This window comes from Pan paniscus, chromosome 18 (genome assembly GCF_029289425.2).
Source record: "Pan paniscus chromosome 18, NHGRI_mPanPan1-v2.0_pri, whole genome shotgun sequence".
NCBI lineage: Eukaryota > Metazoa > Chordata > Mammalia > Primates > Hominidae > Pan > Pan paniscus.
In genome coordinates this window covers 3,758,506-3,774,035 of record NC_073267.2, presented here as the reverse complement: position 1 = coordinate 3,774,035, position 15,530 = coordinate 3,758,506, and the positions used below count along the sequence as shown (strand labels likewise).

The 15,530-nt window shown below is 43.7% G+C and overlaps 1 protein-coding gene across 14 annotated transcripts; it reads left to right on the top strand.

Annotated features, from left to right (window-relative positions):
• Positions 1-422: 422 nt before the first annotated feature.
• On the top strand, positions 423-14,112 carry ZNF200 (zinc finger protein 200). 14 transcript variants are annotated; one of them, XM_055100748.2, is made up of 6 exons: positions 423-737; positions 1,124-1,369; positions 2,644-2,974; positions 3,559-3,647; positions 3,933-4,059; positions 11,816-14,112. In XM_055100748.2, exons 3-6 carry the CDS (start codon positions 2,725-2,727, stop codon positions 12,532-12,534), a joined length of 1,185 nt encoding a protein of 394 aa, XP_054956723.1. In that variant the 5' UTR covers positions 423-737; positions 1,124-1,369; positions 2,644-2,724; the 3' UTR covers positions 12,535-14,112. The 14 variants fall into 14 exon arrangements, with proteins under 14 accessions (XP_054956723.1, XP_054956722.1, XP_054956716.1 ...); XM_055100747.2 differs by having other exon boundaries at positions 1,124-1,845; XM_055100741.2 differs by having other exon boundaries at positions 426-737; positions 1,124-1,966.
• Positions 14,113-15,530: the final 1,418 nt, after the last annotated feature.

The following is a 15,530-nucleotide window of genomic DNA, read 5'->3' as shown; positions in this document are numbered from 1 at the left end:
TGTAGCTAATCTTTACAATTATCTTCCAGTCTATTTCTTGTTTGTTAACAGAGTCAAGAAAAAGTTCTTAAAAAATACTATCACACAGGTTTATATTTTACTTCAAGGCATCTCAGTTATCTGTTTTGCCTCATAATTCAAACCATAATGCTTTGATTAACGGAGGCTTTTTAGTAAATTTTGATCTGAAAAGGCAGATATTCCTTATTTTTCTAGAATGTCTTGGTGCCACACAGTTTTCATACTCGTTTCTTTGTAACATATTTTAAGCCATCGTCAGCCATTAGTCAGGTTTAATTAACTTTAAGAAGAAGCATTCATTTATATTTTTACTTTTGTCAACTTTCTGGAGGCTGGTATTACATCGAGAAATAAGGCCATCCCTGCCCACAAGTTGTCCCAACCCTGATCAGTGCGTCACTGGGGAACGAACCGAGTATGGATACAACGCACAAACACAAAACTCTGTTCGGCCTCCGTAGGAAGCTGAAATTGAGAAAGGAAACCGAGACTGTAGGAGAAGGGCAATTAAGATGTCGTTAAAAACAAGACTGCCGGTGCGGACAGCAGTAGTTAGCAAGCTGGAGTGGGCAATGTAGGTGCCCCATCTGTAACCTATGGGAGTCACCAGAGCGGGGGCGGAGTCCCATGACGGCCACACCCCGTCCGCCTCCGCAGTCCTTTTACTGGAGAACCGCAGTAAAAGGCGGAAACCGCAGAGGCGTCTTGATCTTCCGGTTGGAGAGATAGCTTGCTTCCTTTAAGCCTCGGGGTGGGGGGGGGTGGCGGGGTGGGGGTTGGGGTGAGGGTGGGGTTTGGGGGTGGGGGGTTGGGGTGTGGGGGGTGGTGGGGTGGGGGTGGGGGGTGGGGGGAGCGCGGGCGCTGGGGGGGTGGGGGGGTGGGGGGTGGGGGGGTGGGGGGTGGGGGTGGGGGGGTGGGGGGTGGGGGGGTGGGGGGTGGGGGGGCCTGCCCCGCCCCAACCGCCGCGCCTGACGGTCGTCCATTGGTTGTTTGCATTCGAACTACATTTCCCAGCAGGCCCTGGGGTTAGACTGGCCGCAGCTGGAGAGGTGCCAGCCCGTCATGGATGGCTAGAGCCAGCCTCTTGCCTTCCGTCTTCCAGGCAGAACCACAGAGAGGCTACAGCCGTCCTGGCCTCCCTCCGGCCCTGAGAGCTCCTCTGGCCTGTCTCAAGCCTTAACGTCTCAAGCGCAGACTGCCGGCTCCGAACGGGGAGACCAGGCTTCTGCACCGGAAACAAGGCACCGGTTGTGACGTCACAGCCGCAGAGCGCCCGACCTCCCAGAAGGCACCGCGTCCCTGCCGTTCTCAACTGGCAGCGGCGCGAACGAATAGTCGCCGGCGACCTGTGAGGGCACTCGGAAGGGCGAGGGGAGGGCTCGGCCGCTCGCGCCTAGTTTTCCTATCTCTCCCGGAGCCTGAGTCTCTGAGCCGTCCCCAGCAAACGCTCAGGGGCTGCAGAGGCCCTGAGAGGTGAGGGGCTCCGTGAGGGCGGGAACCAGGCTGAGGCCGCCTCTGGGGAGCGGAGCGTGTCCGTTGCTGAGGGAGCAAGGCCGGGTAGGGAGCCTGGTGAGCGCCTCAGGCAGGGGCGCACGCTGAGCTTTACGGTAAAGGTGTTCCTTGACCAGCGGAAGAGGCCCCAGAGTGAGCCTGGCCCGGCGGTCCTTAGTGGGATGTCGCCTGCCGCTCTCAGCAGAGCTTTGACGGCGGAGAGGAGTCGGCAGGCGGTGTGTGGACACCTCCTCGGCCTTGCGTCTGCTCCCCGGGAGAGTCACCAACCGCCTCCCCGCCCAAAGGGCACCGGAGGGAGCTTCGGTTCGAGGGGTACAGTATGGCCAGATTCAGTGACCAACCTGCTTTTAGGCAGATGTCCTCGGTATTGACCCCAGATTTCCTGTCTTCTAGCCCATTGCTCTTTCTCCAAGCCTGATTTAACCTCTTCCTGGTGGGTTTTACACACCGTCTTTCTTTCTGTCTTTTCTTTCTTTTTCCTTTTATTTTCTTTTTCTTCCCTGATTCCCTTCCTCCTTCTTTCCTTTCTCTTTTCCTTTCTTTTTTTAGAGTCAGGGTCTTGCTTTGTCGCTCAGACTGCAGTGCAGTGGCGCGATCACAGTTCACTGCAGCCTCGACCTCCTGGGCACAAGCAATCCTCCCAGCTCCCCAGTAGCTGGGACCACAGGCTTGTGTCGCCACGCCCAGCTAATTTTTTTTTTTTTTAATGGAGTCGGTGTCTTGCTGTGTTGCCCAGGCTGGTCTTGAACTCCTGGACTTAAGCGATCCACCCGCCAGGGCCTTCCAAAGTGCTGGGATTACAGATGTGAGCCACTGGTGCCTGGCCACACTTTGTATTTCTCAGGAGGGTGGACCTTGGCCTTCTCCGCTCCACCCTTACTCCCTTCCCTTTGGACTTGAGGTTTACACAGTCTGTTTTTCATTCTCAGGATCTTCCTTTCACATCTTCCTAAGCATATCTTGTTCAAATACTGCGTTTCAGTTATGATTTCCCTACCCCAGCTGTCGTTTTCTTTAGATCTCATGTAGCCTCACCACCCATGCCACATATTGGAGTGCAGTAATGCCGTGCCTGGTCTTTTGGGTAATCCCTGGTTTCTCTGTCTACAGCTTGGCTCTCTGGCAGATTTCCTCTAGTAAGAGGTGGCTCTGGAGGCCCCGCGAAACGAGTGTGGTGTGTGGTTGCAAGGCATGATGGCTGCAAAAGTGGTTCCTATGCCCCCAAAGCCAAAGCAGTCCTTTATACTGAGAGTTCCGCCAGACTCCAAGCTGGGCCAAGACCTACTTCGAGATGCCACTAATGGGCCCAAGACCATCCACCAGCTAGTGCTGGAGCACTTCCTCACCTTCTTGCCCAAGCCAAGCCTGGTCCAGCCCAGTCAGAAAGTCAAGGAGACCTTGGTTATTATGAAAGATGTGAGCTCAAGCCTTCAGAACAGAGGTGAGAAGCACATGCTTGTTTCACTAGAAGAAGAGGAGGAGGTACTGGAGTCTAAGATAGGTTTCTGTGTTAGTTATAAATTCAAGTTAGGATGGTGTATATTGGAAAAGGAGTCAATTCTAGTGTTGGAAAGAGGAAGTTCTTCTCAAGTGCTGGGTGTGAGTAAGGCCACAGAATAAACAGTGTGCATCTTTCTGTAGTGTCAGTTTTACCCAAACATTCTGAGGGAAATATCTTTTAAGGATAAATCAGATGAATTATTGAGTTAGGTTGATGTGGAATTTTAGAAATTTTGTGCTTTTTCTGGGCATCTTCACACTTTACGTTGCCCTAAGCTCTCCTTTAGTAATACTCTATGGGAAATTCTGAAAGGTGCTTAGAGAAGTCATTCTTTTCGTAACAGGGAGATGCCATAGGTTCAAGACCCTAGAGTTTATGGCTTGAACTCTATAAGGGCTCACAGGAGCAGAAAAGGCCATGAATTACCTGTCAAAGGAATGAGGACAGCCTGGCCTCACGGTATGGGGAGTCTCTGTGTTAGAGTCACTGAGTTTTTCACTAACTAAACCTTCCTCTTTCCCCAGTGCATCCTCGTCCCTTGGTGAAGCTTCTGCCCAAAGGAGTCCAAAGGGAACAAGAGACAGTGTCTCTGTATTTGAAAGCTAACCCTGAGGTGGGTTTGGTTTTCCCATTTACTGCCTGAATCCATCACCTTCCGTGCTTGGCCAACCTGTGTGTAAAAACACATTCTTAGGAGTTGGCCTTCTTGGGTGTTTTTCTTCTGCTTTTTCCTTGAGCCCTTCTCAGCCTGGCTATCCTGTCTTTGCTGCATCTCTGTGGGATTTATAGGTCCCTCTTGCCATCCTTTCCCTTGATCTTTGTGTGTCAGCTTTTCTTACCAGTAGGGCTGTCAGTGAACCTCAGTTACTAAGATGAAAGGGGCCTCTTGCTCTTTCAGGAGCTGGTGGTCTTTGAGGATTTGAATGTATTTCACTGCCAGGAAGAATGTGTGAGCTTGGATCCTACTCAACAACTCACCTCAGAGAAGGAAGATGACAGCAGTGTCGGGGAAATGATGTTACTGGGTAAGAAATCACAGCCTTTGTGTGTTCAGGTTGTTTGCTTTGGGAAAAGCACGTCCTTCATCTCTTTAGCTTTGGGGGACGATTCACACCTGGTAAGCCTATGTGCGCACACACATTTTATTTTATTTTTGTTTTATTCAATGTAGCAGAGCCTTGCCACAGAACTCCAGCTGTGGGTGGGTGGCCATTTTTCCCTGTATCTTGGGGGCAGTGAGGGGAGAGGTAGGGAAAACCTGCAGACATAGAAACTGTGGATATAGAAACTGTTCTGAACCCATTTTCTGAACTCTGTTCTCAACAGGTATATTTGAATGTTTTCATTGAACACATGACTAACTCTTGTAATCCCCCTCCCCTTTTTGATGTTCAATAGATGTGAAGACTACTAGCCTAAGTGAAAATATATTCCACTATTGGTGAAAGTAATGTTTAACACTTAATGAGCACTTATATGCTGTTACATGCTAGGCACTAGTCCAAATGCTTTTCATGTGTTTATTGTCTCATGTACTTCTCAGAGTAATACTGAGTGGTATAGAAATTACTGCCACCTTACAGGTGACAGAACTGAGGCAGAGAGGGGTTACAAAATTTGCTAAAGTTCACACAGTTGTAAGCAGTGGAACAGGGATTCGGACTCAGGGAATCTGACATCAGAATTTGCAGTAATGGCCCAGGGCTGTACTGTCTCCTAGATGCATTTCTCATAATTTTGTCAGTGAATTCAGTATATGGTTGGTGAATGGGGCATTCTTTATTTGTCCTCATTTCCCAGTAATAGTTGACAAGTGTCCCCCAGTGCTGTGTATGAACTGATCAAGCAGCAGCCTCTCTATAATTTGCTTAGAGATGCTTTACCTTTTCTCTAGAAATGTTGCAACCCTAGAGGCAGAGGCCCACACAAATGTCTTTACTGAGTGCTGGACACTTTCTACTTTGCCTTCAGGGCTTTTTGTTTCTGAGGGTGAAGTTGTACAGAGAATAGGTTTTAGAAGTTGCCTGGGGTGACAGAAATCCATTATGACTGTCAAACTCTTAGCTGTAATTATACCGTATCGTCAGAAGTATTGGTATGTAATGAGTGTAGTTAATTTCCCACAGGTTGCTCTATGTGATATCTTCTTTATTTTAGAGAAAAGTATAAAAAGATCAGATTTATTAACACTGAGTTTTTCCTGAGTCTTGGGCAGAGCTGGCATTTATTTTGGGTGACTGGTTAGTGGATATATTGCCTCCAAGATCACTTCGACTATGCACTTTGGGGCCCCTAAGACCCAATCCTCACTCTCTGTTCCCCGCTTCCTCCACCCGTACCCTGAAGCTGGTGGCTTAAGCTTAGTCATTTACCAGCATTTCATAAATGTACAAGTTTTTTCCTCAGGCAGGATTGGGTTCTGGAATTGTATTCATCAGGTTACGAAGATGCTGTATTCCTGCCTTTTGTAACCTTCCAATTTGGTTTATAAGACAAGTCATTCATCAAACGATAAGCAGTGTGAAATTTTTATAGGTATAATGAGCTATCACAAGACTGAGGCAAGATTTGGACCTGGGGCAGAGTAGTGAAGAAGGTGGAATTGATTTTGGATGAGACTGAATCCATGATGGGAAATAAAATGAGATTATCCTCCAGATATTTGGAAATTGGGGATTGGAGTTCAGATGTGAGGATATAGGGATTGGGGAGCCATCAGTTTATAGGTGATGATAATTGAAACAGTAACATTTAACCAATTTTTGCAAAGGAAAAACTATAACGGATTGAACATTGTGGTGGCAGGAATCAAAGAACAGTCCTTGATAACCTAGGGAAACAGAGAATGTGTGTGTTGGCCAAGTGAACCACGTAAAAATAAGGAAAAACGTAGAACACTTAAACAGATTTTCAGTAAGATAACTCTTATAGCTACTGTGTGCTGTGATAGGAGAATACACCTTTTCAAGATTGAAGAAAATTGACTAAATACTAGGCAACAAAGAAAGACTCAGATTCCAAGGAGTAGAAATAAAGTAGGATCTGTCAGAATGCAGTACAACTAGAAATTAATAATAAAGATCAGTAAATTAAAGTTCCTTCCACCTGGAAAATTTAAAACTCTTAAGCAACTGTCTTAGTATATTTTGTGCTGCTATAAAAGAATACCTGAGGCTGGGTAATTTATAAAGAAAAGAGGTTTATTTGGCTCACAGTTTTCTGTAGGCTGTACAAGAAGCATGGCGTCAGCGTCTGCTTCTGGTGAGGGCTTCAAGAAACTACTCACGGTTGAAGGAGAGCAGACTTCACATGGCAAGAGAGGAAGAAAGAGAGTAGGAAGGTGCCAGGCTCTTTTAAACAGCCACATTGTGAGAAATCACTTATTATCTTGAGGTGGCATCAAGCCATTCATGAGGGATCTACCCACATGATGCAGACACCTCCGACTAGGCCCCACCTCCATCACTGGGGCTCAGATTTCTCTGTCTTTATTTATTTATTTATTTATTTTTGAGACAGAGTTTCGCTCTTGTTTGAATTTGGAAGTTTCCTTCTTTTTTTTTTTTTGAGACGGAGTCTCGCTGTCGCCTAGGCTGGAGTGCAGTGGTGCGATCTTGGCTTCCTGCAGGCTCCGCCCCCTGCGGTTCATGCCATTCTCCTGCCTCAGCCTCCCGAGTAGCTGGGACTACAGGTGCCTGCCACCTTGTCCGGCTAATTTTTTGTATTTTTAGTAGAGACGGGGTTTCACCATGTTAGCCAGGATGGTCTCAATCTCCTGACCTTGTGATCTGCCCGCCTTGGCCTCCCAACCTTCTTTTTCTATACTCTGGAAATTTTCCTAGCGTTTGAATTATTTAATTTTTAAAAGTTGAGAAGAATTTTCTGTGGAACTGTCTGAGGCTGATGCTTTTCTTGGGTAGGTGGCTAGTCTTTTTTGATAATTTCAATTTTCTCTATGGAAATTGGTTTATTTTTGCTTAAATCTTACTAGTTTTTTTCTATTTTTAACTCATTACTTTCTAATTGGTATTTATTAATACCTTCATTCTTTTAAACTTATCCTATTGTTTTTCTAACTTTGAATCAGAGGCTTTATTATTCTCATTTTTCTAAATTAATACATGTTTTTACAGCCATGAGCTCTCTTATGAGCATCACTTTAGGTTATACCATAAATTCTGATATACACTTGTCCTTGGTATTCATGGGGGATTGGTTCCAGGACCCCCACTCAGATACCAAAATCCACGGATGCTCAAATTCATTATATAAAATGGTGTAGCATTTACATATACTCCACACATATCCTACCATATATTTTATTTCTAGATTAATTATAATACCTAATACAAAGTAAATGCTACATAAATAGTTGTTATACTAAATTGTTTAGGGAATGACAAAAAAACTGAATATGTACAGACAAAACCATCCTTTTTTTTTCTCTCAAATATTTTCAATCCTTGGTTGGTTGAATCCTCAGATGCAGAACCTATGAATATGAAGGTCTGTATAATGTTTTCTAGAAAAAATATGCAATTTTAATTTGTCTTTACCCCTCTGACGCAAGGTTGCTGATATAGTTTGGATATTTGTCCCCTCCAAATCTCGTGTTGAAATCCAGTCCCCATGCTGGGCACAGTGGTTCACGCCTGTAATCCCAGCACTTTGGGAGGCAAAGGCGGGTGATACCTGAGGTCAGGAGTTTGAGACCAGCCTGTCCAACATAGCAAAACCCCCTCTCTACTAAAAAAAATATATACAAAAGTTAGCTGGGTGTGGTGGCGTGTGCTTGTAATCCCAGTTACTCTGGAGGCTGAGGTAGGAGAATCACTTGAACCCGGGAGGCAGAGGTTGCAATGAGCTGAGATCACATCATTGTACTCCAGCCTGGGGGCTAGAGCAAGACTCCATCTCAAAAAAAAATAGAAATAATACAAATCTATTAATATTTCTTATATATAAAGGAGAAAAATCGTTTGTTTACTTGTATAGTTACTGAAAAGATACTTGACAAAATTGAAGCCTCTCCTTTATAAGAACATTTAACAAAATAGTAGTTAACAGATACTTCCTTATAGGTAGAACAGAGTAATCAGAAAACTTAAAAATAAGAACATTTATTTGTCTTAACTACTCATGGGAAAAAATGAGACCATTCACTAAGGTAGTGGGAAATAAAGTTAATAAACAGAAATCATTGGCTTTCACATATATAAACGGGGTCATTTAGAAGATACAGTGGAAGGCCCCATTAGAATAGAAACATGAAAGTTTAAATACTTAGGAATAAACTCAAGAAATGTGCAAATTTATGAGGAAACTTTAAAACAAGGCTAAAGGACAAGAGTAGATTTCAACAAAAGCAAAAAAAAAAAAATAGTATGTTTTTGGCTAGGGAGACAATATCATAAAAAGATCATTTCTCCTCTTGTTGATTTATTAATTTGATGTCGTGTTTTTTTTCAACAATACCAATAGCATTTTTCCCTTGGAACAAGACTGTGATCTCAGAAAGTCCCGAAATAGCCTCAAATACACATGGGAGTTTAGTGTGTGATAAAGTTGGTATATTAGTCCATTTTCACACTGCTATAAAGAATTGTCCGAGACTTGGTAATTTATAAAGGAAACAGGTTTAATTGACTCACAGTTCAGCATGGCTGGGGAGGCCTCCAGAAACTTAAAATCATGGCAAAGGCAAGGGGAAGCAAGGCATCTTCTTCACAAGGCAGCAGGAGGGAGAAGTAAAGTAAAGGGGGAAGAGCCACTTATAAAACCATCAGATCTCATGAGAACTCACTATCATGAGAATAGCATGGGGGAAGGCCCCCCCGCCCATGACTCAGTTACCTTCACCTGATGTCTCCTTGACATGTGGGATTACAATTTAAGATGAGATTTGGGTGAGGACACAAAGCCTAACCATAAAGGGGGACTTTGATTAAAGGTGTTAGGACGACTGACAGCCACTTGATAAATTAGTACCTTACTTTACATACCAAGAAAAAGTCTACATGGATCAAAGATTTTAAATGTTTAAAACAAATATAAAAAGCACGTTTAGAAAATATGAGTGATTCCTTTATAACCGTGGGATAGGAAGGTTTTTGTAATTAAGACTCAAAAGCCCAGAAGCCTTGAAAGAAAAGATTGACAGATTCAAATTGTACAAAAGGCTGGGGCATGGTGGCTCACGCCTGTAATCCCAGCACTTTGGGAGGCCGAGGCAGGTGGATCACCTGAGGTCAGGAGTTTTGAGACCAGCCTGGACAACATGGCAAAACCCCATCTCTACTAAAAATACAAAAATTAGCTGGATGTGGTGGGGCATGCCTATAATCCCAGCTACTCGGGAGGCTGAGGAAGGAGAATCACTTGAACCCAGGAGGTGGAGGTTGCAGTGAGCCGAGATCGCACCACTGCTCTCCAGCCTGCGTGACAGGAGCAAAAAGAAGTGCAAATTAAGCCTCTAGTGAATTAACATTTTGTGTATTTCATATTTATAGAAATAAAAACACATCGATGGTGAGGTTGTTGAGAAACAGGTATATTGCTGGTAGGCATATAAAATGGTACAGTCCCTGTATAAGGGTAAATGCATCTGTAACTACCCATCTTATCCTTTGTTCCAGCAGTTCAATTCTGGGAATCTGACCTACACATATAGCAAGAGAACACATTCGAAATGATGTACAAACAAGATTATTCACTGTGGTATTGTTTGTAAAAACACAAGGTTGGAAGCAGTCCAAGTGTAGTTAAAGAGGAAGAGTTCAGTTAAAAATTATTTAGACAAGAAATCATTGACAAAGATATACATTTATAAAAGCCTTAATCCAGTAGATTATTTTGCATAATGAAAATCCAAAGTAAAACTACAATGAGAAACCATTTTATACCTATTAAATATTTTAAAATTTAATGCTAACAAGATTAGGTAAAGTTAATATTCACATGAAATTAGTGGAGCTGCTTTTGAAAGCAGAATGGTAGTTCATGTCAAGAGCTATGGTAAAAATTGACATTTCATTATCCTAAGGGAGTGATTAAAAAGAATAATTAGGCCGGGCGCAGTGGCTCATGCCTGTAATCCCAGCACTTTGGGAGGCCGAGGCAGGTGGATCACGAGGTTAGGAGATCATCGAGACCATCCTGGCTAACACCATGAAACCCTCTCTCTACTATAAATACAAAAAATTAGCCGGGCGCGGTGGTGGACGTCTGTAGTCCCAGCTACTGGGGAGGTTCAGGTAGGAGAATGGAGTGAACCCAGGAGGCGGAGCTTGCAGTGAACTGAGATGGTGCCATTGCACTCCAACCTGGGTGACAAAGCGAGACTCCATGTCAAAAAAAAAATAATAATAATAATTAAGGCTGGGTGTGGGGGCTTACACCTGTAATCCCTAGCACTTTGGGAAGAGTGCAAAACCAGCCTGGGCAACATAGCAAGACCCTATCTCTGCCAAAAAAAAAAAAGTGAAATTAAAAAAAAAATCTATTGGTGTGAAACTGCTGAATCCAGCAGAGATTCCAACTCCAGCTTCAGGATCAGCCCCATGTCTTGGTGGTTGATTTGAACCCTTGACTCTCAGTAGGCCTGAGTTGAGGGGTCCCTTGTCACACAAGTATATCCACAGCATGCTTGTTTTTCACTTTGTTACCCAGTCTTTATAATCTGCTTACACTGACTTTTTTCTGAAGTATAATAGAAATATAGAAAAAGCCTACCAATTGTAAATATATAGCTCAAGTTTTCACAAAATGTACACACTAAGCACCACCCAAAATGGACTTTTCTTAGCATCCCAAAAATCCCTTTTGTGCCCTGTACCCACTCACTACTTCCTTTCCTACACAAAGAGAAACACTACTGACTTCTAATCCCAAAGCTTCATTAGTTGTAGTAATCTCTTTAATTGCCAAATAATAAACTTTTTTCTGTTTTGAGACAGTTTCGCTCTTCTTGCCCAGGCTGGAGTGCAGTGGCGTGATCTCGGCTCACTGCAACCTCTGCCTCCCGGTTTCAAGCGATTCTCCTGCCTCAGCCTCCCTAGTAGCTGAGATTACAGGCATGTGCCACCATGCCCAGCTTATTTTGTATTTTTAGTAGAGACAGGGTTTCTCCATGATGGTCAGGCTGGTCTTGAACTCCCAGCCTTGAGTGATCTGCTCGCCTTGACCTCCCAAAGTGCTGGGATTACAGGTGTGAGCCACCACGCCTGGCCAATAATAAACTTTTGTATGAATATGCTGTGCCCTCTTTAATTTTGGTTATTGGAATTGTTTCAATTTTCTCATTGTAAGACATTATGATATTATTTAGTGCTATAATAGTGTGATAATATTTAATATAGTGAAAACCTATAAGCGGTTCATCTTACTATTCAGTTACCAGACTCCTTCAAGATGATGAGTGGTTCCCTGTGTAGATGTATAGTCTTCATCCCTAGTCCTTAGCTGAGTGCTCTACAGAGTATAAGGTGAATATGAACTTGTTGAGTAATTAACACCTATGAAGAGAACAAACATTTGAAGTCTTTCAGTGAAATCCCACTCATTTTATTTCTTTAAAGTGTGCTTGCATTGTGGTAGATGGAAAGATTTATCAGTTATGTATCCCACCCTCAATAAGTATGGAAAAGGAGTGCGATGGCAGTATCCATCACTCCTCAGATTGACTTTCAAGGTGGCTGTGGCATAAGAAACCTGACTTGTTTTTTCCTGCCTGGTGTTGTCACATCTCTCAGAAGTTGTTAAATTCTCTCTTTGTTTCAACAGTCAATGGCAGTAATCCTGAAGGTGAAGATCCTGAGAGGGAACCTGTAGAAAATGAAGATTATAGAGAAAAGTCTTCAGATGATGATGAAATGGATTCTTCCTTGGTCTCTCAGCAGCCTCCCGATAACCAGGAAAAGGAACAACTAAATACATCCATTCCACAAAAAAGGAAAGTGAGAAATCTGTTAGTTACCATTGAGAATGATACTCCTCTAGAGGAACTCTCAAAATATGTAGACATCAGTATTATTGCCCTTACTCGAAATCGGAGGACAAGGAGATGGTACACTTGTCCACTGTGTGGGAAACAGTTTAATGAAAGTTCTTACCTCATTTCCCACCAGAGGACCCACACTGGAGAAAAACCCTATGACTGTAATCACTGTGGGAAAAGCTTCAATCATAAAACAAACCTCAATAAACATGAGCGAATTCATACAGGAGAGAAACCTTATTCCTGTTCTCAGTGTGGAAAAAACTTTCGTCAGAATTCTCATCGGAGTCGTCATGAAGGAATCCATATAAGGGAGAAGATATTTAAGTGTCCAGAATGTGGGAAAACCTTCCCAAAGAATGAGGAGTTTGTGCTTCATCTGCAGAGTCATGAGGCTGAGAGACCATATGGTTGCAAAAAATGTGGGAGAAGATTTGGTCGGCTGTCAAACTGTACCCGGCATGAGAAAACCCACTCAGCCTATAAGACCCGAAAGCAGAAGTAATACTGGGAACCCTTTCTGGGTCTGATGGTGCTGCCTCAACCTGAGAGCTTTCATAAGTAGTTCTGAATTCCCAAGCTGCCTAAAAAGATACAAATGTGTAAAAACCTCATTATTGCCAAAATTGGATAAATGCCCATCTTAGCTAAAACCTCAAATGGCTAGAAAATTCACAGGGAAGAAAACATTTCAAGGGCTATACCTCAGCATCTAGGCTTTTTGGACTAAGGAGCTTTCCTTTTTGAAGTTATATGATAATGTACAGGTCACAGATCCCCTTTCCCAACACTTTGAAGATGAATCTGGAGTCTGCTTACTTGCAAGGCAAAGAGTGACTTGTGTCTATTGAAAGTATATCCATTTTCCCCCCACATGGGGATTCATACTTGAGAAATAGTGCAAAGATGCTTATCTGGAACTGTGTTCTGGTGAAAGAACCAAACTACTGGCTTGTTAGCCAACAGCTTCTGATAGCAATTCATATAACCCTCTAAGAATACCTGTTTAAGTCTTGAGTGTTGAAAGGAATTGTTTACTTTGGAATATAGGAAAACAGTTGAATGTCAGACTCTCATTTGTATGTGATCTAAATTTGCAATCAATTTCAATAATATTTGCAATTTGTGATAAAACTGACTTTTACAGATTCCTTTTCACAACATAATTCAGGTGTCTACTGTTCTTATTGTATTTTGTTCAGCTGTTGATCTCTCCAGCAGCCGTCTCATGCCTCTCCCTTGCTAAAAGAAGTTTGGATTACGCAGGCAGGGCCATGCAGCCCCACCACTAGAAAAGCTCTTCAGAATCTTGTCCCTCTGTTGAGCCCAGATATCATGTGCTAGGAAGGAAACCCCAAGACCCAGAGAGGAAGGGTCAATCTGGAGGCAGGAAAAAGTTGGCTTGGATCTATGTCTCATCAATAACCATACCATATGCTTAGGTCCCCTCTATGCCATCATCAGACCTTTGGCAATGGGGTGGTCACTACCTCACAAGGCAAAGTGTTGTATGATTAGAAATTACGTCTCCAGTGGTTAGCGCACATTGCCTCTCAAGAGACAGGTTTCCAGGTGTCTTCATTGTAGTGGGTATTAATTGTCTTCAGCCTCTTGATATCCATACCTTCCTGTCCTCTGCCTAGAAGCAAGGCCAGCGGTGCCTTTACGGGACTGATCGTGTGGTGTGATTTAGGGATTCTTCAGTTTTGCTTGCTTTAGGTTTCCAAAAGTTATACATTGGTGTTTTGATTGGAATAAAGAAATCCTATAAGCTATTTGGGAAAAATTACAGTGTATGTTTCCCATCCAGAAACATGCCTTTCTGTTTATTAGAGTATTATATTCCTGTGAAAATTTTTCTAATTTTCTTCACTTGTTTTACACAATTTTGTTATTGTAGTTTTTTCCATTATATTTTTATAGTTGATTATTGCTTTTACATGGGAAAGTTATTTTTAATTATGTATTTGTATAACTAGTCACCTCACTGAATGTTGTTAATTTTCAATAGTTTCTTGGTTTAGTTCTGTTAACAACTTTTGGTAAAATGACACCATCTACAAAGAATAGTTTTGTTTCTTGCCTTCTGCCTGTTGGTCTTTTTTGTTTTGTTTGTTGTTATTAACATGTAATTCTGAGGTTTCTTGTTTTGGCACAAAGCATTCTGAAAGAAGGACATTCTATGATACAGTTCAGTCCTGAATCGTAATTTAAAAACAACAAATCCTCCACAACAGAGAAAGGCCACAGAAAAACTGTCTTGTATTTCAGGCCAACAGGAAGTACCCTGTAAAGCCAGCAAAGCGAACAAAGCAGGCTGCCCACAACGTTATTCGCTTATTTGAAAGTCTGACCAGTGCACTAGGACTGGGATCCTGAACTGTGTTTCCAGAGTCGGCAGGCTGTTACCATGTGCAGTGGACCTGCCTGTGCACCCAGAAAAGTAGCTGCCAGGCAGTGAGTGGTGAGAGAGAGTCTACACTCACTCTTTGGTACCCCTGCCCAGAGTCGGGTATTTTATTAGTCCTCATGCAGCCATGGCACAGTACCCGAGACAGTTAATTTTTTCTTTGAGACTGGCTCTGTTGATAAGGCTGGAGTGGGGTGATCTTGGCTCGCTGCAACCTCCCGCCTGCTAGGCTCAAGCGATCTTCCTGCCTCAACCTTTTGAGTAGCTTTTTGTTTAAGTGTAGGTGGGTGAAGCCACCACAACCCACACCATCTCATGTGCAGGGGACCTGCCCATGCATCCAGAAAAGTAGCTGCCAGGAAGTGAGTGGTGAGAGAGAGTCTACACTCTCTCACTCTTTGGCAGCCCTGCCCAGAGTCGGGTGTTAAATCAGTTCTCATGAAGCCATGGCACGGTACCTGAGACACTTTTTTCTTTAGTTGAGACTGGCTCTGTTGCTAAGGCTGGAGTGGGGCGATCTTGGCTCACTGCAACGTCCGCCTCCTAGGCTCAAGCAATCCTCCTGCCTCAGCTTCCTGAGTAGCTTTTTGTTTTTTTAAGTGTAGGTGGGTGAAGCCACCACAACCCACACCATCTCCTGGAATGGGGAGGTGCCCACGGTCAGGGTTGCCGTCAATCAGCACCCAGTGTCCCAGAGGGCAGGATATGGGCCGCAGGGTTTCCTTCCGCAATAGTGAGGCTGGGTGGGAATGAGAGGAGCGCCCCAACCAGGACCAGGGGCCGCCCCCAAACGCAAGAGCCCCTGGGAAGTTGTTGGATGAGTAAGTTCTCTTACCTAAGGAGCCTGATCACCAGTTAAATTGAAAAAGTAAACAACAGTGAACAGTTTCCCAATATAGCGGTAGAGCGAGAGTTGGAAAATGTAAGAGACCAAAGATCCAATTCCGGTAGTAACTACAGAAAATAGGCCAGGCGCAGTGGCTCACGCCTGTAATCCCAGCACTTTGGGAAGCCGAATCAGGAGGATGGCTTGAGGCCAGGAGTTCAAGACCAGCCTGGGCAACATAGTGAGACCCTGTCTACGAAAAAAA